Source organism: Aethalodelphis obliquidens, unplaced genomic scaffold (assembly GCF_003676395.1).
Source record: "Aethalodelphis obliquidens isolate GAN/ISIS:26980383/991018 unplaced genomic scaffold, ASM367639v1 scaffold26, whole genome shotgun sequence".
Classification (NCBI taxonomy): Eukaryota; Metazoa; Chordata; class Mammalia; order Artiodactyla; family Delphinidae; genus Aethalodelphis; species Aethalodelphis obliquidens.
This window is the reverse complement of record NW_020837970.1, coordinates 12,415,810-12,438,870: the sequence shown is the minus strand read 5'-3', so window position 1 is coordinate 12,438,870 and position 23,061 is coordinate 12,415,810. Positions and strand designations below refer to the sequence as shown.

At 36.5% G+C, this 23,061-nt stretch overlaps 1 protein-coding gene and 1 non-coding gene across 12 annotated transcripts in view; one reads left to right on the top strand and one right to left on the bottom strand.

The window, feature by feature from the left end:
* Positions 1-1,454: 1,454 nt before the first annotated feature.
* The window catches only part of DPP8 (dipeptidyl peptidase 8), a 57,185-nt gene continuing 35,578 nt past the window's right edge, over positions 1,455-23,061 (top strand). For 3 of the 11 annotated variants that reach the window (XR_003436401.1, XM_027123353.1, XM_027123356.1), the window contains exons 1-3: positions 1,455-3,487; positions 5,736-6,005; positions 10,643-10,755. Coding sequence is in view for 9 of the 11 variants with exons in the window: in XM_027123353.1 (XP_026979154.1) it covers positions 3,451-3,487; positions 5,736-6,005; positions 10,643-10,755 (420 nt within the window). In the remaining 2 variants the exon portion in view is untranslated. Of the gene's footprint in view, positions 3,488-5,735; positions 6,006-10,642; positions 10,756-18,659; positions 18,695-23,061 lie in introns of those variants that run through there. The other 8 variants (XM_027123351.1, XM_027123352.1, XM_027123348.1 and 5 more) reach the window with 7 other exon arrangements.
* Positions 12,128-12,200, bottom strand: TRNAR-CCU (transfer RNA arginine (anticodon CCU)). The gene has a single exon. It is a non-coding gene; the product is annotated as a tRNA-Arg (tRNA).

Sequence of the window (23,061 nt, the reverse complement as noted above, 5' to 3'; positions counted from 1 at the left end):
GCAGTATAGTTGATTAACAATGTTGTGTTCATTTCAGGTGTACAGCAAAATGATTCAGTTATACATATACATGTTTCGATTCTTTTTCAAATTCTTTTCCCATTTAGGTTATTACAAAATATTGAGCAGAGTTCCCTGTGCTATACAGTAGGTCCTTGTCAATTATCTATTGGAGCTTGTTTTTTGAAATCCATAAAATTATATTTTTTCTTTGCTTTTGGGGAGGTCTTTTTCCTCTTATTCAAATATAAACTGCACAAAGTCAGGAATTTTGCCTACTTTATTCACTGTTGTAGCACCAGTGCTTGGAACAGTGACAGGCACGTGGCAGAGATTCAGTAAACATTTGGATGAATGAAATGAAGTGCAAGATGTTTCATTGTATTTTGTTAGCATGTGCATCTGCATTCAAAGCCTTAAAACCTACTTTCGGGTGTTATTTTTTGTTTGGGGGTTTGTTTGGTATTTTTGCACAAAAGTCATAGAGGAATCCCAGTGAAAACATGACTGTACTTTTAGAGGAACTCAACTCAAAAAAAAAAGCCTGAGCAAAGACTCATTTAACCTCAGAGTGAATAATTGCATACTGAGGAGTAGAACATGGCACCCAGATGGATCTTTTATTACAATAAAGCCTAATTACACACACCTCTGATAAATGGGTCCTTGTAATAATATAAAATAGGGAAGGCCCAGCTTGTCCACTGTTTTGTTCTACACCTTCCACTTTCCCAGTCATCTCCCAAGTCTCCCCTTTTCTCTTTCTCTCAGCCAATGTATGGTGTAGAATAGGAAATACATTGCGGGTCAAGAGACCTGCCTCTGGTCCTGATAATAGCAAACCACTCACTTCCCTACCCTGGGCCCCAGTTCCTTCATCTTTAGGTGTTTGTATGACACACGTGGTTTTCCTTAAGTGCAATTAAGTGACGTTATTACATCTCTTTCACAGATAAAGAAACCATGGCTCAAAGAGACTGACCTGCTAAAGGTCATTAATTAGTACTAGAGCCAAGCTTTCTGACTCCAAGTTCAGGTTTCTTTCCACCATAACAATGAGACACCCAGAAAATCCCCAAGGTCCTGGTCCTTCCCTCTCAATGTCATCTCCATGAAGGGGCAGGGATTTTTGCCTGGCTTGCTCCGTGTTCTAATCTCAGTGTCTACAGCTCTGCCTGGCACATAGGAGGCACTCAATATATATTTGTCGAAGGAAAGAAATAGATGACTACGGACGTGCCACAGTTCGTCCTGTGATTTCCAGCAAGTTACTGCCCCTTTCTGGATTTCTTCTCTGTCCCCCACCCCCGCCCAGTTTCCTTCCCGCGCCTCGTTCGCTCCTCCGGCCACTAGACGGCACTGTCGTAAGGGAACCCCGCCGAGCAGAGAGCTGCGCTCTTCTTGGGTCCGTTGCGCCTCCCCCCGTTGAAGGGCAGCGCGCAAGAAACCGGAAGTGCTGGAGCCGCCGCCGCCGCCTTTAAGTGCCGCGTTCACCGCTTCGGTTACCGCCGGCGCCGTAGCCAAGGAGGCCGCTGCCCCCTGGTCGGGAGTGGAGGCCGCGCGGCATGAAGCGGCGCAGGCCCGGTCCTTAGCGCGCGTCAGGACGGTCCGGGCGGGGCCGGGGGGGGAAGGTGCAGTATCCGCCCCCTCTCCTTCCCCTTCGCCCGCGAGGCCTGCGCCTCAGCCCACTCGGGCCTCTCCGCCTCACGGAGGAACCGCCCGGCGCATTCTCCCGGTTAGCCCGCTCTGCGGTTTACCCGGCGCGCCGCCCTGCGCGGGCCACAGCCGGTGGCGGGACCCCACTTGCCGGAAGAGGAAGCCCAGGCTCTCAGATTCCGAGTCAGCCAACGTTCACTGGGCTCCCCCTGAGCGCTGGGTGCTGGCCTCTGGACTTCCACGTCCGTTATCTTAATTGAGCCTTGCTGGGGTTGGGAGCCGGGTATTGTCCGGGCTTACAGATGAGAAACGGAAGCCCACAGAGGCGAAGGGATTTGTCTAAAGTCCGACTGTGGCAGATCGGATTCGGACTGAGATTTTCTGGTTTCCCAGCTCGTGTTTTCTACTGCCCCACTTTAGGTCGATTCCCTCCTTGTTTACTGGCCTCTTCTCATTCTATTTCACCTACCTGGCACAGGATAGGTGCTTTTCTTTCCTTTTTTTTTTTTCCCAAACCTCTCCCCTCACACACTTTTCTTCTAAGCCTTGGCATCCCCCCAGTCCCCTTTCTTAATATTCGCTGCTACACCTCTCCTCTTCTTCCGCATTCTAGCTTTCAAGATTGTTGCCCACTTTGTGATAATGAACCTCTCAACTAGCTGACGAGTGAAATAGCTAGGTTTCAACGAGGCTTGGGGTGTTTAAGTGGACAGACTGGCGCCTGGATTAAAAATTAAGGAATGACATTTGAGTGGGTCCAAATTCAAAAGTCCTGAGGCTATTTTCTAACCTTACATGCTCTTCTCTGAATGAGGGGCTTAGTGAATGGGGAGGTGTCTTGACATCGTAGTCCGTTGTTGCTATGTTAGCACAACTTTTTTCCCTCCATTTGCCACTGAGCCACATCTCTCTCCATCACCTATCTGGGCTCTGAGAGCCCAGAATTAAAACCGATAACAAAGTGACAGGTATAATCACAGACCCTGCTTTTCTTCTTTTACTAAGCCAGAATTTCAACAAACTTAACACTTCCGTTTCTAGAGAAGTTACCTAGTTCAGTTATTTTCAGAGTATATGTGGAAAGGAAATAAGCAAAAATGGAATGCACTGAAAATGGGTAGTACATTCTTTATCTTGTGAAAATCTTGATGTTAACTGGAAGTTAGTTCTCTCCGCAAAAATGACCCTGTAGTTCTTACTGGTTATTCTGTTGAGTCTATTCTGTCTCCAGTCAGCTGAACATGTATTCTGTAAAATAATACAAATTAGTTATTATGTAAAAGGCAGAAGAACAGGACCAGGCACATAGAAATAAATTTTATTATTAATCATCTGTCATTTTTGAAGATTTGCAGCAGCCACTGAGTAACCTCACATCTGTATGCCTTTTATACTTTTAAATGTTCTTCCATAATTTACCTTTTAATGTGTATCCGGATGTCAGGATTTACACTACCGTTTGGATATTCTTTGGAGTAAATTGGGCTATACATTTCTGAAATAAAATCAGTTTATAATTTTCATAATTAAAGTGCAGATACAAAGTAATTCAGGCATTGTATGTTATATCAAAAAGAATATGCATCAGTTTCAAGTACTATTTGAGACTTTAGGCTTAATCTTTTTGGGCACATATGATCCATTTTAATAATGATCAACAGCTTTATATCTTATTTCATTATCCTGGTGAGCAGGATTGGATGGTGAGAAAAGGAAAGACTCCTGTGAGAAGAGAGCAGGATGAGCAGAGGGATCTATGCTTGAAGTTGAGTCACTTCAAAAAGATCTCTTTGAATGTGGAAGAGATCTGAACAGATGAAAATACAATCAGGTAGGCACCAGGGAAGGGCCTTAAGTGAAGAGGTAGGTGGGGCAGTGAAATAAATGCACTGTGCTAAGAACATGTACTGACCTATTTTCTAATTTTTGCAATTAGAAAACTCGGGTCACATATTTTGAGAATGTATTTGTATGTAAGGTGTTACGGAAATCTGGAAATTAAATCAGTTAGTTACACGTTTGTGTAAATTACTAAAATTATGTAATATCAGGTCTAGCCTAGGAAATGCAGGATATACATTGACCATAAAATACAGAATAGTGTCATTTGAACTGTAAAGTGTGTGTGTGTGTGTGTGTGTGTGTGTGTGTGTGTGTAGAGAGAGTCAGAAATAGTCCAGGGACCTAGTACAGTTTAGGAATACCAGATGGTTTTGCTTAAGTGCAAGGTAATGGCAACTTTTATGTAAGAGACTTGTCAAAATAATGACTCAAGAAGCTGGGCAGTAAGCTTGGGAAGTCTGTCTGAGCTTCCCTGTTCCATCCCCAAGCTCTATTGTTTCAAGTAGTGGTTTGGAGATGAAGTTTCAAGTTTAACGCAAGGGGAGTTGAGAAGAATGAGCCCAGTTTGTATATCTCCTTGTCTCACCTGTCCCTTACTCTGTTAGGAATCAAACTAGATCCATTGACACATTTGATAGAAAACAGACCCCCACCAGCTTTTAGATGGGCAAACAACCATTACTGTCATGTACTGCTACTTAATATCAATATGCTGAATACCATGTGAGCTAAATGACTTTTCCTCTGTTGAGCTGTTTGGATTTTAATCATTGGAGGTAAATGCCCAGTTGTAATAATATTACAAGTTGTATACTATAGAACTCTCCAGTAGATTTTCTGGCTGCTCTTGCTACTGTTATATTGAAAACGGTAGTGTATTTCACTGTAGCCTGAAAAAAAACACAATATCGTGGCCGTGGCCTCACAGTTCTGTTCCTTTCGAATGCCGTACAGCACACCTGATGGACTAATTCACAACCCATACCTGCTAATGACTTTTTCTCTGTGGTTGGTAGTTTTTACCACGAACTCCTGTTAACCTGTGAAATTAAGGTTTAAAACAGACATCATGTTAAATATACAGCCATGTATTGATTTTTGTTGTAGAAGTAGTTAATAATTACGTGAATTGGTTACACAAATGCAATCTAGTTTATCTCCTAAGTCCACATGTTTCGGACATTTATTAGTTCAAAAAGAGCAGGTTGCCCCAGAATTTTTGTTTATGTTGCTCCTTTTTGGTAGCGTTATGAATAATGCATGTCAGAATATCATACAGTGGCTTATAATAACACTTCTTGTTATTTTCTCTGATACTTTGCACCTGTTACATTTAAATATTGAAATAGATAAAGGAAAAAATTATCCTCTTCTGGATTTGTAAAATGAAAGAAACATCATTAGTAGATAAAATCTTAATACTGTTTTTGGGTTGAAGTGGTAAATTGGGTTTGAACTTTTATCAAAATATTGATATTACAAACATTAAATGTTTTGTGCATAAACTACAACTAAAGCCACTTTTTTCTCATTTAATCATAGAAGTTTTATAATCTGTAGTAATAGTCACATAAATTCCTTATAGTATAGAGTTACATAGGGGATCATCAGATAGTGATGTCTAGGCAAGAGCAAAAGACAAAGAAAAAATGTACCAGCCAGTTAGGTCTTTTGTTGTTTGGAGTCTCATTTAAAAGGAAACAGTATTTATATTATCTTGGGTAAGCTCCCTAGAAAGGTTATTAGAAGTACATTGTTTGCCACAATTTTATAACTGTTCTAATTGGTCGTGATTATTTCTGTTCTCTGAAGAAGTCCACATTTATCAAATGAGTTACTTTTTTTAAGTGCAAAAACACTTAACTCCCTTGGCACATTTAGCTTCACTATTGACATGCTCTTTGAAGGAACATAGCAGCCAACTGGCATATGGCCCGTTTCCTTCCAATGTGGGAAAGAAAAAGGAATTTTGGCAAGAGATACTTAAGGAGAGCCTTTTATAAAAGTTCCCCAAGAGATTTATAGTCAACTGTGAAATAGACATGACCTCAATTTTTTTTTAATCTCATTTTTAAAGAAAAGGGGGAGCTATTGCTTTTCTTACGAAGTTTAATTGCAACTGTACTGAAAAGCATTTTTCCCCCTTTTTGGGGGTGTTGGGGGGCCCTATCAGACTGTCATTCTGATTAATATAAGAGAAGGCAGACCTGTGAACTTCATGTGCCTTATTTTTCTAGGAAAATGCAACATGGCAGCAGCGATGGAAACAGAACAGCTTGGTGTTGAGATCTTTGAAACTGCAGAGTGTGAGGAGAATATTGAATCACAGGATCGGCCTAAATTGGAGCCGTTTTATGTTGAACGATACTCCTGGAGTCAGCTTAAAAAGCTGCTTGCTGATACCAGAAAATATCATGGCTACATGATGGCTAAGGCACCACATGATTTTATGTTTGTGAAGAGGAATGATCCAGATGGGCCTCATTCGGACAGGATCTATTACCTTGGTGAGTATGAAGTCATAGTTTCTGAAAGGAAATGCTTTCTTAATTCAAACAGGCTAGATGCAATTGGTACTCAAATTTTGGTGAATAAATAAGTGAATGAATCAGTGATGGTTCCACCAAAGGAAAAAAAAATAATTAAAAGAACTTCAGTTTTGGTGCTGTTTTCATTTTGTTTTGTCCCATTAACTTGATTTTCATTTGCACATAACAGATCATGAATTGATCATGATCTTACTTTCAAAGTAAAGATGCTAGATATTACTTCTTCCTAAAGCTAGTTCAAAATGCCTTTCCTTAGGAATGGTCAGATTAGGAACACAAATAATAAAAACAGTAGTTCCCACTCTCAACAGCTACTGCTTTCGTTTTTTTAAACCAAGGCTGGTTTTGGTCTCTTCTTCCTGAGCCCATTCACTCCAGGTTTAAGGTCTGTCTTCATTAAATGCACAATACCACTGATGGACATTTTTGTTTTTTTGTTTATGCACCTTAAATGCTTTACTAAGATGTTGTAGTAAAAGGAATAGGTAGTAAATTCTGAGCAACTATCATGCTTAGGCACAGCTTAGTATTGACTAACCTAGCACATATATAGACACAGGGCAGTGGATAAAGAGCTAGTCTTGGAATCAGAAGCCTAAGCTCTGGTATCCGCTCTTTGCTGACTCGTTTACCCTGTGGGTCTCAATTTCCTCATCTATCAAATGAGGGTTAATGTCTATCTCATGGGATTGTCTTAAGTATTAAACATTTTACATGAAAACATTTCCAACTTAAACCAATATTAAGAAACACAATACTGTTCTTGTACAGCCAAACCAAGTTTTATTGTACTATGGCTAGTTTGAGGAAGGAAACTAAAAAGGGAAAGAAAAAAAATTTGTAGACCCCATTCCCATCCCCCAAGCAGCTGTCTTCATTACAGTATTATTATTTTTTTTTTACAGTATTATTTTTTAGGATTGGAAATAATAGTTGTAAATTATAGTATGCTGCCTAGCATTCACCAGCTGGTAATTATTATTTGTATTAGCTTAAGTCCCAAAGGCCTATTCATTAATTGTCGCTCATTGAACACATTTATTGAGAGATGATGCTAAAATATTTAGGTAAGTCATCTAAGTAGGAAATATATATATATATCTTTCTCAAGAAACTTATGCTATGGTTTTTTTCGGAGGCAGAAAGTCAGACTTTCCTCAGATTGGAGAAGCAATATAAGAAAAGCCCATCCATACTTGCTAAATCAGGCAGCTTGGTTGGAAGAGAGTTTGGGCACAATTAGGGGAGGAACCCTTATATTTAGTATAATAGTTAAAAATAATAGCCATACCATCCATAATTCTTAACTATAAACAAATGTCTCACAAAAATGTTTATGAATTAACCATTAAAACTGCTTAAAGAAAGGGATTTCACTCCCAGTACAATAGTTGAAATGGAATCACAAGCCCATAAATTTTGGAGTTTCCTTCCTGTAGTCACGCTATTTTATTTTCCTAACCCAGAGCCTGAAGGCAATGAATGGTTGTTAGAATAAGGAAGAAAGGATGTGAGAGATGGGAACACTGGAGGAACTGAGGCCTGAGTTGAGTCCCACAGCTAGGGGTTGGGTGGGAAAGGAAGGGCTGAATAGCCAGAGATGTGTTTGAGGGCCGACCTGCTAATGTGCCTTTGTTTATTAAGTTTTTAAAAATAGGTTTTCTCCCCTCCTCCAAAGCTGTTTGACAATTTTTTTTTTTAAAGAGATATTCTCTGCATGAGTCCACATTAGTAATTGTAGATTCAATTTTTTTTAAGCAACTCCAGAGTATTCCATTATATAATTGTGCCATCTTTTACTTAACCAGGCCTCTAATAATGGGCATTTAGGTTTTTCTATTTTGGTATTAACAAAAAATGAGGGAGCAGATATCACTGTATTAGATCATTTTTGTACATATGTGAATTTACTTAATAGGACTAATTCCAAAGAGTGGAATTATTGGGACAAAAGGTGTACAGATTCTGAATTTGTATTGATATTGCCAAATTGCCCCTCCATTGAGGTTATAGAGTTTACATCCCTGCCAGCATTGTCTCAGAGTATTTCTCTACACCTGTACCAATAGTGAGTAATAAAACTTCTTTTTATCTTTCCCAGTCTGATTGGTGAACAGCAGTTCCTCACTGTAATTTTTTTAAATTATTATTGTTTTTTAATTGACATATAACATTATATTAGTTTCATGTGTACAACATAATGATCCGATATTTATATACATAGTGAAATGATCACTACAGTAAGTCTAGTTAACATCTGTCACCATACATAGTTATAGTTAATAAAAAATTTTCTTGTGATGAGAACGTTTAAGATTTATTCTCTTAGCAACTTTCAAATATGCAATATAGTATTGCTGTACATTATATCCCCATATTTCATTGTAGTTTTAATTTTCTTATGAGTGAGGTTGAGCATCCTTTCCCATATTTACAAGGCGTTTGTATTTCTTTTTCTGTGACTGATCTGTTTGTAATCATTGTCTATTTTTTATTGGGTTGTGGGTACTTTTCTTATTGACATAAAGCACTTTTTTGTACAAGAAGGGAATTAACCCATTGTAGTATTTTTCCCTGAGATTTAATGTCTTTTGCCTTTAGTGCCTTTTGCCCTTCTGTAGAAATCTGATTTTTTGTTTTTGGTAGTTAAATTTTTACTTTTTATGTAGTTTTGCATCACATCTAGAAAGGCTTTCTCAGCTCCAAATTATATTTTTTGAAATCTTTTTTACTTTGGACTTCGTTTTGTTCCATTGATCTGTCTGTCAAATCAAGTGCCAATGTTATGCTGCTGTTACTATTATTATTTTTATCATAACTTTAGATGTTTTACTATTTTATAGTACTAGTCACCCTTCATCACTCTTTTTCATACTTTTCTTGATTATTTTTGTTTGCTTGTTTTTCTGTGAGAACTTAAAATTAGATTAGAGCTCCTTTCTCCCAATCCTATTTATACTGTTTTAGGATTACATTATATTTATAGATGAAGTTAGGAAAATTGACAATCTTTATAAAATATTGAGCTTTTCAAGAAAGTTGTATGCCATTTCATTTGCTCAAGTCTTTTATATCCATCTGCATATCAATATTTTTCCATGTAAATCTGTTGTTTCAGAAATTTTAATATACTTCGGACACCAATAAATAGCAGTGTGTCAACAGGAAAGAAACAATGGGAAAAGGTCATTTTGTGTTTAACCAGAACTGGTGTGTGTGTGTGTACATAGAATGCATTGGAAATTTTTATTGGTCAAGGTTGAAGCCAAGGAAGGCATTATGGAACAAGGAGCAGTTTTAAGAGGAGCATTTGAAGTGATTGTGGATGGCTCTCATTTGAGGGTAGATGAGAACCAGCTTTTTCATATTTGCAGGTTGAAAGCTCTTAGAAGGAAAAGGCTTAAGGAGGATATGATCATATTTTGTAAGATTATGAATGGTATGGATAAGTGACTACAGTCTTAAGAATTATGTAACAAAGTAACTCTGGAATGTACAAAATAGATCTAAGGCAAAACTAAGTGCTGAAGTAAATATCAGCTGATACCTGACTTTTTACTCCAAAAGGCAACAAACTAAGAAAGGTTTAAGAAAAGTTTAGGATAATAAAAGGATAAAGGAATCTGTGGGTATTTGGAGAGTCATCCCCCACCTTTGCAAGGGTTAGCATGGAAGTTACCATGCCCTTCCACAGACTGCTTTCTCTGCCATTATCAGAAACACAAGGCTGAGGATTTGTTCCACTAGAGAGAGTTTTTGTTCTTCCTGTGTGATTTATTTTCTCTTTCCTTCACTCTCCCCTAGCTTTTTTGGAAGTGATACCTTTCTAGCACCTTTTAGAGTAGAAGGACTTTGTTTTACTTTGAGTTTTCTTTGGTTCACCTCTTCATAACCATGTTGTATTTCTATTACTTCTCTTTGGTATGTAGTTTATTCTACACTGCTGTGATCTTCCCATTCAGTTATTGTATGATTTCACAGAATAGACCTATCTTCTACATAGTGTAGACCTCTTTCTTTCACAATTCTCGAATAAAGGATAAAGAGACTTTTAACAAATCAGATATCAGATTCTGTGTTGTTTTAATATGAATGTACTTTCATTTGAAACTTATTAGTGATTATAGTGGTAGAACATTTATAGTGAAGAAAAACTCAAATTGTTAGACCTATGTATATTTCTAAGTAAATACTTTAAATGATTCATAAAAAGAAGAAGCTTGATAGTCTGAAGTTGTCACAAAGTACCCCCATTTGGAATCTAATGAGTCTATTGCCAACTTGTAAGACACTAACAATTAAAAAAAAAAAAAACTAAAAGTGACACTTATCCTTACATCATCTTATACACTTTTATGTTTATTTTGAGAGGGACTAAAATTTGAATATCAAAAGGAAACCTGAGGATTTTTCTGGGAGCCTGAAGAAAATTACTGTGGCATATGGCATGTGCATCTCCTACTTGTTAACATTCATTATAGGTCCCATAGAGTACAAAATTTTGCAGTATATAGGAGGCATTATATACTTACTGCTATAATTGTGGTAGATTGCTATTTTTTAAAATAACAAAAAATGATTGTTTCCTTTTATAGCTATGTCTGGTGAGAACAGAGAAAATACACTGTTTTATTCTGAAATTCCCAAAACCATCAACAGAGCAGCAGTCTTAATGCTCTCTTGGAAGCCTCTTTTGGATCTTTTTCAGGTAGGGTTAAACATTGTTATTCCTATGATTTTGTGTATGTTTCTAGATATTACATTTGTTTAGGGACAGAAATTCAATTGGGGTTTTATATTTGAAGTAGATATGAATCAAAAGGAATTAAAACATTTTTATGTTTTTGCATGTATGACCATGAAATTTCATTAAATTCTCAATATCTGAAACTAGGGATAGTAGATATTACAATTCAGATTTTTTTTTTTTTTTTTTTTGGCCGCCCAGTACGGCGCAGCATGTGGGATCTTAGTTCCCCGACCAGGAATCAACCTGTGTCCCCTGCAGTGGAAGGGTGGAGTCTTACCCAATGGTCCCTGGACCGCCAGGGAAGTCCCCAGATTGTTTTTTGGCTACCTTTCTCCCTGTTTAACTATCATTCTCATCTACAAACTTGCTAGTTATGTAATTCTCACATTTTGGTGGAAGAGTTATTCACATAAAAGAAGTAATGTATATTTCCAGAAAGCTTTTTATTCAAATCTTTAAATTGAATTTTTAGTTCTAATATTTAGTAACAGTACTAATGTAAGGGTTAAATAAAGGTACTAAGTTCAGTTTTTTTTTTCTAAATAGCATAATTCAATTTATGTAAAATCAAAGGTTAGGTTTTTTTTTTTCTTCAATATTTTGTCTTTAGACAATATGTAAATGGTTCAAAACATCTCAAAAACAAGATGATAGTTTGGGTGTGATTGTTTTCCTTTTTAGTTCTCATTTATTATTTTTACATTGAGTATTGAATAGAATATTTGGACTAGGAACTAAAATGTGATATTTCTCTTAGGAAGTAAAACAAAACAAAACAAAACCTTCCATGACAATCATTTTGACTGCAACTATTTATCAGGGATGTTGTTTCTTACATTGGTTTGTGACTTTCCTTTAAAACAAAAAAATTCCTTATTCTAAGAACAGTGTGTAGAACTGAAATAATGGTAGTTTTCTCATGGAAAAGGTTGCAAATTAGTGAGTCAGAGTTGTTTTTTTTTTTAAGCTTTATTATGGAAAATTTCAAACCATACAAAAGTAGAATCCTATGCAAACTAGTTTTAACAATTTTCAAATCTTTGCCATCAGTGTTTCACTGTAGCCTTACCAGTCTTCCCTCACAATCCCTATCCCCACTTCTCAGATTATTATTATTATTTTTTAGAGAGTTGGCATTCTTATTTATTTATTTATTTGGTTGCACCAGGTCTTAGTTGCAGCTCGCCAGCTCCTTAGTTGCAGCACATGGACTCCTTAGTTGCAGCAGGTGGGCTCCTTAGTTGTGGCTCCAGGACTCCTCAGTTGCGGCTTGCCGGCTCCTTAGTTGTGGCATGCGAACTCTTAGTTGCAGCATGCATGTGAGATCTAGTTCCCTGACCAGGGATTGAACCTGGGCCCCCTGCATTAGGAGTGCAGTGTCTTATCCACTGCACCACCGGGGAAGTCCCACATCTCGGATTATTTTTAAAGAGTTCCCAAATAGGTCATTTCATTCCTAAATAAGTCAGTATGTATCTCTAAAGAATATAGATTCTTTTTAGATATCATCACATCTTAAAAAATCATTGATCATTTCTTCATATAAAATATTCAAATTTCCCTGATTTTTAAATTTCTCTTTTTTTACACTTGATTTGTTAAATCAGAATCTAAGTAAGGTTCATATATTACAATTGATTGATAGGTTTCTTAAGTTTCTCTTACTTTTAATATATTGCTTTCCTTTCCATCCATTTTTTCCCCACTGCAGTTTATCTATTGAAGAAAGAGGGTCTGTTTTGCTGATTGTATTCCTGTGGTGTTATTTGATATGTTCTTCAGTCTCCTGTATTCTCTGTAAATATAAATAGGTAGTCAGATCTCAAAGCTTCATCAGACCCAGGTTTCCTCTTTTTTTCTCCCCCAATAATACTTTACAGATCAAAAGAATTGAAAGCAGGGCCTTGAACAAATAATTCTATACCCATATCCATAGCAGCACTATTCACAATAGGCAAAAGGCGGAAGTAACCCAAGTGTCCATGGACAGATGAATAAACAAAATGTGTCATATGTTGGGTTGGCCAAAAAGTTCATTCAGGTTTTTCCAGAACATCTTTTTTTTAATATATTTATTTATTTATTATTAATTTTATTTTGGCTGTGTTGGGTCTTCGTTGCTGCACGCAGGCTTTCTCTAGTTGCAGTGAGTGGGGGCTACTCTTCGTTGCAGTGCGTGGGCTTCTCATTGCGGTGGCTTCTCTTGTTGCAGAGCATGGGCTCTAGGCGTGTGGGCTTCAGGAGTTGTGGCACGTGGGCTCAGTAGTTGTGGCTTGTGGGCTCTAGAGTGCAGGCTTGGTAGTTGTGGCTCATGGGCTTAGTTGCTCCGCGGCATGTGGGATCTTCCCGGACCAGGGCTCAAACCCATGTCCCCTGCAGTGGCAGGCGGATGCTTAACCACTGTGCCACCAGGGAATTCCCTCCAAAACATCTTATGGAAAAATCTGAACTAACTTTTTGGCCAACCCAATACATGTGATGGAATATTCCTTCTTAAAAAAGAAGGAAATTGTGACACGTGCTGCAACATTGATGAACTATGAAGATATCATGATAAGTAAAATAAGCCAGTCACAAAAGACAAATACTGTCTGATTCCACTTATATGGGGTGCCTAAAGTAGTCAAATAGACTCCTAGAATGGTAGTTGACAGAGGCTAGGAGAAGGAAAAATGAGGAGTTGCTGTTTAATTAGTTTAATGGGTATAGGGTTTCAGTTTTGCAAAATGGGAGAGTTCTGGAGATGGGTTGCACAACCATGTGAGTATAGTTAACAGTAGTGAATGGTACACTTAAAAATTGTTAAGATAGTAAGTTTTATGTTATATATTTTACCACAATTAACAAAATAATATTTCATAGACGTTGTATGCCTCCATCAAAAGTCGTATAGAGCCTTATTTATCTTCTTGCAATGATAGCACTCTTTGATCATTACCTAGATCCATTATAAAACAGTGAAATTTTATCATTCCTTCTTCATTTATTAACTGAAAAACTTCTATAAAGAGAAAACTGCTATTCAACAACTATTCAGTTATTCTGAGTTCTAGTTCACAATAGAAAGGCAGGATGTTTCTTGTCCTTTATTTCCCATTTTTCAAATAATCTGTGTTCTACAGTCTTATATATGTGATCAGTTAGGGGTTTTGGAGGAGTTTTTGTATCTTTATAAACTTACAGTGTAAGCCTGTTTGGTATCTTTTGATCCATTGACAGTTATTATTCTTATTGTACAAATGTCTTATTTTTGGCTGTTGGAATCCCTTTCAACTTGACATGTCAAATCCTTTTGACGTGACCCTGGTAATAGATGATAGCGCTGTTGCTTTCTGCTGTGAAGATGTGTTATGATCATCTTTCACATTGCTTATCCCATGCTTAGAATCAGCCATTTCTCTCTAGTTCCTTTAGGGGAAAGTGGTGTTAAGAGACCATGATCTGGGTACTAGAGATGCTTATTATTATTGGGTTGTTAATCGTTTCTAGGTCTTTTTATTGGGCAAACTAGGGAATACATACATTGTGTGTGTGGGTGTGGGTGTGTGTGTGTGTTTGAAATGTACAGATCACCATGAAGTCATATCAATTCAGATAAGATATAAGGTCAGACTGATATATCCAGTTAAGATATTGCACTACAGGATTTTTCTTTAACCTCATTTATCCTACATACGAATTTTCTTTCTCTGGTGCCAAAGGTTCTGTTTTAAACAACAGTATGATTACTCATTTGCTTTACTCCATACTACACACAAAACAGTTTTAAAATAACAAATGAATCAGTGCTGATTACTTAACAGTAACTTGGAATTTGTCTTCTCTGTGTGGTCATGCTATCAGTTCTATACAATTAGATTCATTTGCTTCATTTTGTTTTCAAGTGTTAGGAATTCCTTTGTTTTTAATTTAATTTTTGTAGAAAATAGTTATATGGTTCCAAAGTCAGATCTACAAAACCAGAAGTATTCAGAGAAGCTCCTCATCTCCTCTACCCTATTTCTCCCCTTCTCCTTCTAGATAATCTTTGTGTTTTTAAATGGCTTATCCTTCTTTTTTAAAAAATATAAGTGACTACATAGATATTCCTATCCCCCATTAGATAAATAGTAACATACAGTATACATTTTCTCCACCTTGCAATTTTCAAATAACAATGTATCCTTCAAATCACTCCGTAAGAATATATAGTGAGTCCTCCATATCCACAGGTTCAGCATCCTTGGATGCAGAACTAAGCTGCATCCTTGGATGCAGCTGTACTAAGCCATTTTATAGTCTGAGGGACTTGAGCATCCACAGATTTTGGTATCCATGGGGGTGGGGGGTGTCCTAGAACCAATCCCTCACAGATTCTGAGGGACAACTGTATACATAATCTTTATTTCTTTTTACATCTGTGTTGTGTTGTACAGACAAATCATGTTCAACCAGTTCCCTCTTGATAGACATTTTAGTTATTTTCAATCTTTGTATTACAGATAGTAGTGCAGTAAAATGGCTTGGGCTTTTTACATTTTTGCCAGTGTAACTTTAAGCTAGATTCTTAGAACTGAAGTCACTGGACCAAAATGTATATGGTTTTGTAATTTTGCTAGATATTATCAAATTTTCTTCCATAGGAGCTGTGCCATTTTGAATTTCCATCAGTAAGGTATAAGTGTGCCTGTTTTCCCAGAGACTCTCCAACACAGTATGTGGTCAGACATTTGGATTTTTTTGCCAATCTGATAGATAGAAATGGTATACCAGTGTAGTTTAATTTGCTTTTCTTTTATAGGCAAAGTTAATCATCTTTTATCTCTAACCCATTTTTCTGTGGAGTGATTGGTCTTTTTCTTCATTTTTAGGAGCCTTTTATATACTGGAGATATTAATAACCCTTTGTCTGTGATATAGTTTCAGATATTTTCCTGAAGTTGTAATTTCTATTTTTACTTTATGGTGTGTGCGTGTGTGTGTGCGCACGCCATGTGGAAGATTTTTGTGTAATAAAATTTATCCATCTTTTTGGTATTGTTTCAAGAATTTGTGTCTTCTGTCATAGGACAGTTTTTCTACACCCAAGTTATAAAAGAGTTTATCCATGTTTTCATCCAGTGCTTTATATGGTTTCTTACATGGTTTCATTTTTTAAAGCTTTATTGAGGTATAATTGGCATATAAAAAGCTGCAGATATTAAAGTGTACAATTTGATAGATTTGGATGTATATATGATGTACCTGTGAAACCCTTACCTCAGTCATTACCCTCAAAAGTTTCCTTGTACTGGCTTGTATTCTCCCCTACCCACCCATTCAGGGATACAGGCAACCAATGTACCAGTCTTGCACAGTCCTTCATAAGATTTATCCCTAAGTATTTCATATTTCTTTATTCTATTGTAAATGGCTTTGTTTTCTAATTTCAGTTTCTGGTTGATCATTGCTAGTATTTTTTTTTAACTTTCTAAGTGCTTTCTCACTTTTGTTTTTTTTAATTGTAGTTGATTTACAATGTTGTGTTAGTTTCTGGTGTACAGCAGTGATATATATATATATATATATATATATATATATATATTCTTTTTAGATTCTTTTCCTTTAGAGTTTATTACAAGATACTGAATGTAGTTCCCTGTGCTGTACAGCAGGACCTTGTTGTTTATCTATTTTATATATAGTAGCTTGTATCTGCTAATCCCAAACTCCTAATTTATCCCTCCCCCACCTTTCCCCTTTGGTAACCATAAGTTTATTTTCTACGTCTGTGAGTCTGTTTCTGTTTTGTAAATAAGCTCATTTGTATCATTTTTTTTTATATTCCATGTATAAGTGATATCATTTATTTGTCTTTCTCTGTACTTCACTAGTGTGATCATCTCTCAGTCCATTCATGTTGCTGCAAGTGGCATTATTTCATTCTTTTTTTTATGGCTGAGTGGTATTCCATTCTGTGATGTATGTATATCACATCTTCTTTATCCATTCATCTGTTAATGGACATTGAGGTTGCTTCTATGTCTTGGCTATTGTAAATAGTGCTGCTGTGAACAGGGTTTTTCTTTTTTAATTTGTTAATACGGTAAAACAAAACATCACTTGATTGTTGCGTGTTAAACCAATCTTGCATTCCTAGGATAAAGCCCACTTGGTTCTAACTTATTATCCTTTTAAATATTGTTGGATTCAATTTGCTAATATTTTGTTTAGATTTTTTTATATCTATGTTCATGAGGAGTATTGGTCTGTAGTGTTCTTTTCTTGAAATTTGTCTGATTTTGGTAATAGTGTTATGCTAGCCACAGAATAAGTTGGGAGTTATTTCCTCCTTTTTAATTTTCTAGAAATTGTTTGGTAGAATTCACCAGTGATGCCATCTGGACCTGTAATTTTCTTTGTGGAAAGGTTTTTAACTACAAATTCAATTTCTTCCTTAGATGTAGTGCTATTCATATTATGTATTTCTTTTTGAGAAAACTTTGGTTGTTTGTGTCTATTAAGAAATGTTTCCATTTCATGTAAGTAATCAAATTTATTGGCATAAGTTTCATAATATTCCCTAATCTTTTCAATGTCTGTAAAATTTTTGGTGTTGTCCCTCTCTTATTCCTGATATTTTGTGTAATTTGTGTCTTCTCCACTCCCAGCCTTTTTTTTTCCTGATCAGTCTGGCTAAGGGTTTATCAGTTTGGTTTCATTTATTTTTCTCTGTCGTTTTGTTTTTTTCTCTTTCATCATTTTATGCTCTAAACTTTATTAATTCTTTTCTTATGCTTACTTTGGATTTTGTTTGTTTTCCTTTTTCTAGTTTCATAAGGTGGTAGCTGAGGTCACTAGTCTGAGACCTTTCTTCTTTTCTTATATAGGCACTTAATGTTATAAATTTCCCTTTAAGTACCACATTAGCTGTAGCACATACGTTTTGATATGTTGTGTTTCCATTTTCATTTAGTTCAAAATACTTCCTATTTCCCTTTAACCCATAAGTTATTTAGAAGTGTACTATATAGTTTCCAAATATTAGCATATTTTTCAGAAATTTGATTTCTAATTTAATTCCACTGTGATCCAAGAACATACTTTGTATGACTTAAATCTTTTCAATTTTTTAAAGTCTTGTTTTATGGCCCTGAATGTAGTCCATCCTTGTATGTATTCTGTGTTCACTTGAAAAGCATATATGTTCTGTTTTTGTTAGGTCTATAAATGACCATTAGATCAAATTGGTTTATTGTATTGTTAAAGTCTTCTATGTCTTTACTGATTTTCTATTTGTTCTATCAGTTATTGAGAGAGAATGTTGAAATCTCCAACCATAATTGTAGATTTGACTGTTTCTCATTGCAGTTCTATTAGTTTTTCCTTTAGTATATATTTTGAAGCTATGTTATTAGGGGTATAAGTGGATAGGATTGTTATATCCTATTCGTAAATCTACTGCTTTCTTAGTTTGAAATGACCTTCTTTATTTCAAGTAATATTCTTTACTCTGAAGTTTACTTTGATGTTAATATAGTCCCTCTAGCTTCCTTTTGATTACTGTTAGCATAGAATAAGCTTTTCCATTAAAAAAATTTTTTTACTGGCTTTGTTGAGATATAATTCAAATACCATACAATTCACTCAAAGTATACAATTCAATAGTTTTTAAGTGTATTCAAAGGGTTGTGTCACCATCATCACCATCTAATTTTAGAACTTTCTGTCATCTGCAAAAGAAACCCATTAGCAGTCATTCCCCATCCTTTCACCCTCTGTACCCCCAGGCCAAGGCAACCACTAATCTACTTTGAGTCTCTATAGATTTGCCTATTCTGAACATTTCATACACATGGAATTGTATAATATGTGGGCCTTAATGACTGGTTTCTTTCTCTTAGCACAGTATTTTCTGGATTCATTCACACTATAGCAGGTAATAATGCTTCATTTATTTTTATGACTGAATAATATTCCATTGTATGGCTAGACTACATCTTATTTATCCATCAGTTTATGGATAAAGTTGGGTTGTTTCAGCTTTGGAGCTTATATGAATAATGCTGCTTTTAACATTCAAATGCAAGATTTTGTATAGATTTGTTTTCAGTTCTCTTGGGTATATATCTAGGAGTGGAATTACTGGGTTATGTGGTAACTCTGTGTTTACATTTTTAAGGAACTACTAAATTGCTTTCCATAGCAGCTGCATCATTTTACATTCCCACCAGCTATGTATAAGGGTTCTAATTTCCTACATTCTCACCAACACTTGTTGTTGTCCGTCATTTTGATTATAGCCATCCTAACGGATGTGAAGTGATATCTCATTGTTATTTAATTTGCATTTCCCTAATGACCAGTAATGCTGACCATTTTTTCATGTGTTTATGGGCCATTTGTATACCTTCTTTAAAGAAATGTCTGGGGAGGGCTTCCCTGGTGGCGTAGTGGTTAAGAATCCGCCTGCCAGTGCAGGGGACACGGGTTCAAGCCCTGGTCCGGGAAGATCCCACATGCCGTGGAGCAGCTAAGCCCGTGCACCACAACTACTGAGCCTGCGCTGTAGAACCTGCAAGCCACAACTACTGAGCCCACGTGCCACAACTACTGAAGCCCGCACACTTAGAGCCCATGCTCCACAACAAGAGAAGCCACAACAATGAGAAGCCCAAGCACTGCAACGAAGGGTAGCCCCAGCTTGCTGCAACTAGAAGGAAGCCCACATGCAGCAACAAAGACCCAAAGCAGCCAAAAATAAATATAATTAATTAATTAATTTTTTAAAAAAGAAAAGAAATGTCTGGGGAATTCCCTGGTTATCCAGTGGTTAGGACAATGCACTTCCACTGCAGGGAGCCCGGGTTCGATCCCTGCTCGGGGAACTAAGGTCCGGCAAGCTGCATGACGAGGCCTAAAAAAGGTCTGTGCAAGTCCTTTGCCATTTCAAATTGGGTCTTTTTAATGTTGAATTGTAAGAGTTCTTTATGTATTCTAGATACTGGACTTTCTTTTCTCCCATTCTGTGGGTTGTCTTTTTATCTTTTTCTTTAATTGCAGTAATCATTAATTTATTAGTAGAAAATCAGTCATAATTACCTTTGGCAAGTATTTAGTACTATAATCATTAATTTAAATCTATACATTTAAACACATTTTGATCTCTCCTTTATCGAGATAAGACATTTTTGTTACTTCCCCTTTTTTCTATTCTTCATTTACCTTACTCTGAAGTTCTTATACCTTCATTTTAAAAAATTGTGGACATGATACACATAATATAAAATGTATCATCTTAACCATTTTTGAGTGTACATTAGTACATCAGTGGCATTAAGTACATTCACATTGTCGCAAGCATCACCACCATCCATCCACAGAGCTCTTTTTGTCTTGCAAAACTGGAATACTGTACTCATTAAACAATAACTTCCCATTACCTCTCTGCCAAGCCCCTGGCAACCACCATTCTACTTTCTGTTCCTATGAGTATGACTACTCCAGGTGCCTCATAGAAGTAGAATCATACAGTATTTGTCCTTTTGTGACTGGCTTATTTCACTTAGCATAATGTCCTTAAGGTTTATCCGTGTTGTAGCATATGTCAGAATGCTAAATATTATTCTATTGTATGTATATACCTCATCTTGTTTGTGTATTCATCCATTAATAGACACTTGAATTGCTTCTACCTTTTGGCTATTATAAATAATGCTCCTATGAAGATGGGTATACAAATATCTTTTCATGTCCCTGCTTTCGATTCTTTTAGGTATATACTCAGAGGTGGAATTGCTGGATCATATGATAGTTCCATTTTTATATTTTTGAGGAACTGCCATACTGTTTTCCATGCACCATTTTACATTCACACTAGCAGTGCACAGGAGTTCCAGTTTCTCCACATCCTTGCCAGCACTTACTATTTTCTGGCTTTTTAATAGGAGCCATCCTAATGAGTATGAGGTAGTGTCTCATTGTGGTTCGATTTGCTTTTCCCTACTGATTAGTGATATTGAACATCTTTTCATGTACTTATTGGCCATTTGTATATCTTCTTTGGAGAAATGTCTAATCAAGTCTTTTGCCCACTTTGTTAACCAGGTTGTTAGCAGTTTTTGTTGTTTACTTTCTTGATAATGTCCTGTTGTTTGAATAGGGACCACCAAAAGGATATGTCCAAGTCCTAAAAGTGTCTGTGAATGTGATCTTGTTTAGAAATAGGGTCTTTGCAGATGTAATTAAGTATCTAAAGATGAAATAATTCTGGATTTAGGGTGGGCCCTAAATGCAATCATTGATTGCAAACTACTGAGTAGAGTTTCCTGTGCTATACAGTAGGTCCTTATTAGTTAACTGTTTTATATATAGTAGTGTGTATATTTCAATCCCAATCTCCCAGTTTATCCCTCCCCACCCCCCTTACCCCCTGGTCACCATAAGTTTGTTTTCTATGTCTGTAACTCTGTTTCTGTTTTGTAGATAAGTTCATTGGTACCCCCTTTTTTTTTAGATTCCACATATAAGCGATACCATATGATATTTGCCTTTGACTTACTTAACTCAGTATAACAATCTCTAGGTCCATCCATGTTGCTGCAAATGGCATTATTTTGTTCTTTTTTATGGCTGAGTAATATTCCATTGTATATATGTACCACATCTTCTTTATCCATTCCTCTGTTGATGGACATTTAAGTTGCTTCCATGTCCTGGCTATTGTAAATAGTGCTGCAGTGAGCACTGGGGTGCATGTATCTTTTTGAATTATGGTTTTTTCCGGATATATAAACTCGGCTACTTTTATTTTTTTTATTTTTTAAATATTTATTTATTTTTTTTTTACTTTGGCTGCACTGGGTCTTTGTTGCGACGTACGGATGCGGGCTTAGTTGCCCCACGGCATGTGTGGATCTTAGCTCCCTGACCAGGGATCTAACCTGCGTCCCCTGCATTGGAAGGTGGATTCTTAACCCCTGGACCACCAGGGAAGTCCCTGAACTTGGCTACTTTCAAAGTATTAGTCCTTTGGGAGTTGCCTGGCAGTCTGGTGGTTGGGACTCTGTGCTTCCACTGTGGGGGGCCGGTGTTTGATCCCTGGTCAGGGAACTAAGATCCCGCAAGCCATGGCACGGCCAAATAAAATAAAATAACATAACATAACATAAAATAGTGTTAGTCCTTGGTAGCAGAAACCATGTCTGTTTCCCTTATTTACCATTCCTTTATTTATCCCCTTATTTATCATAAAGAACTCTTAGTGAGGGAAGATGTGGATGTAAATTTTTAAAACTAGCACTTATTAGATTTTTATATATATATATATTTAAATTTTATATATGTGTCAAATAATATTTTTAGTTTGGGAAGGTCCTTCTTCATCATCAATCATTGATTACAAATATTCTTTGAGGGAGATTTTAACAGATGCTTTAGGTAGGAAAGCAAAAATCAGATTCTGCTCTCAAGTTGTTTTTTTTTAATCTATTTCTAGTCAGAAATACTGAAAAAAAGTGAAAAACAAAACCATAGCCAAATGAGTAAAAGAGATAGTAACTCATATAAATTTCAAAGAAGAGATCACTACACCATAGTGCATCAGGAAACTTTCCTGGCCAATGTTGAATTAGGGCTAAGGTTTTGGGATATCAGTAAAACTTGGATGGATAGAAAGAAAAATGGCCTCGGGTCGGGGGGGGCGGTGATGGAACAAAGGCCAGGAGCAGAACACCGCATATTGGGTTTTACCTCAGTGGTGTGACAAGCCTGACCTAAGGTTTTATTAAAGCAGAATTAGTGGATTAGTGGAAAGGTACTAATGACAGCTGATATTTGAGAACTTTACTCTGTGCCAATCATTGTGCTAAACATTTTACATATTTTTATCTAAGTTAAATTTCACAAAGCTGAAGTAGATGATTTATTACTACTTCGAAAGTGAAGAAAGTTACTTTTGAAGAAATTAAACTACTTGCCCAAAGTCAGACTTCTAATGAGAGTCAAAGCCTAGATTCAAACTGCTTGACTTCAGAGTCTGCTCTTAAGTGCATGCAGAACTGCTATATTACATTTAAGTTGTAGAAGATCTTGAATGCCAAGCCAAGGTGATGAGACTTAATTCTTGCTCTCTAATGTATACAGTAATCGTCTAGGGACCCTTTACCAAGAAATTTTTCAGCAGACTTCCTGAAATTAATCTGTTTAAAGTTGCTGGCAAATTTTGGGATCACTCAAAATGTAAACCCAGTAATATTGGAGATGCTAGAATTTCAGTGCTAAAAGCAAAAAGCCACCTTTCAGAAG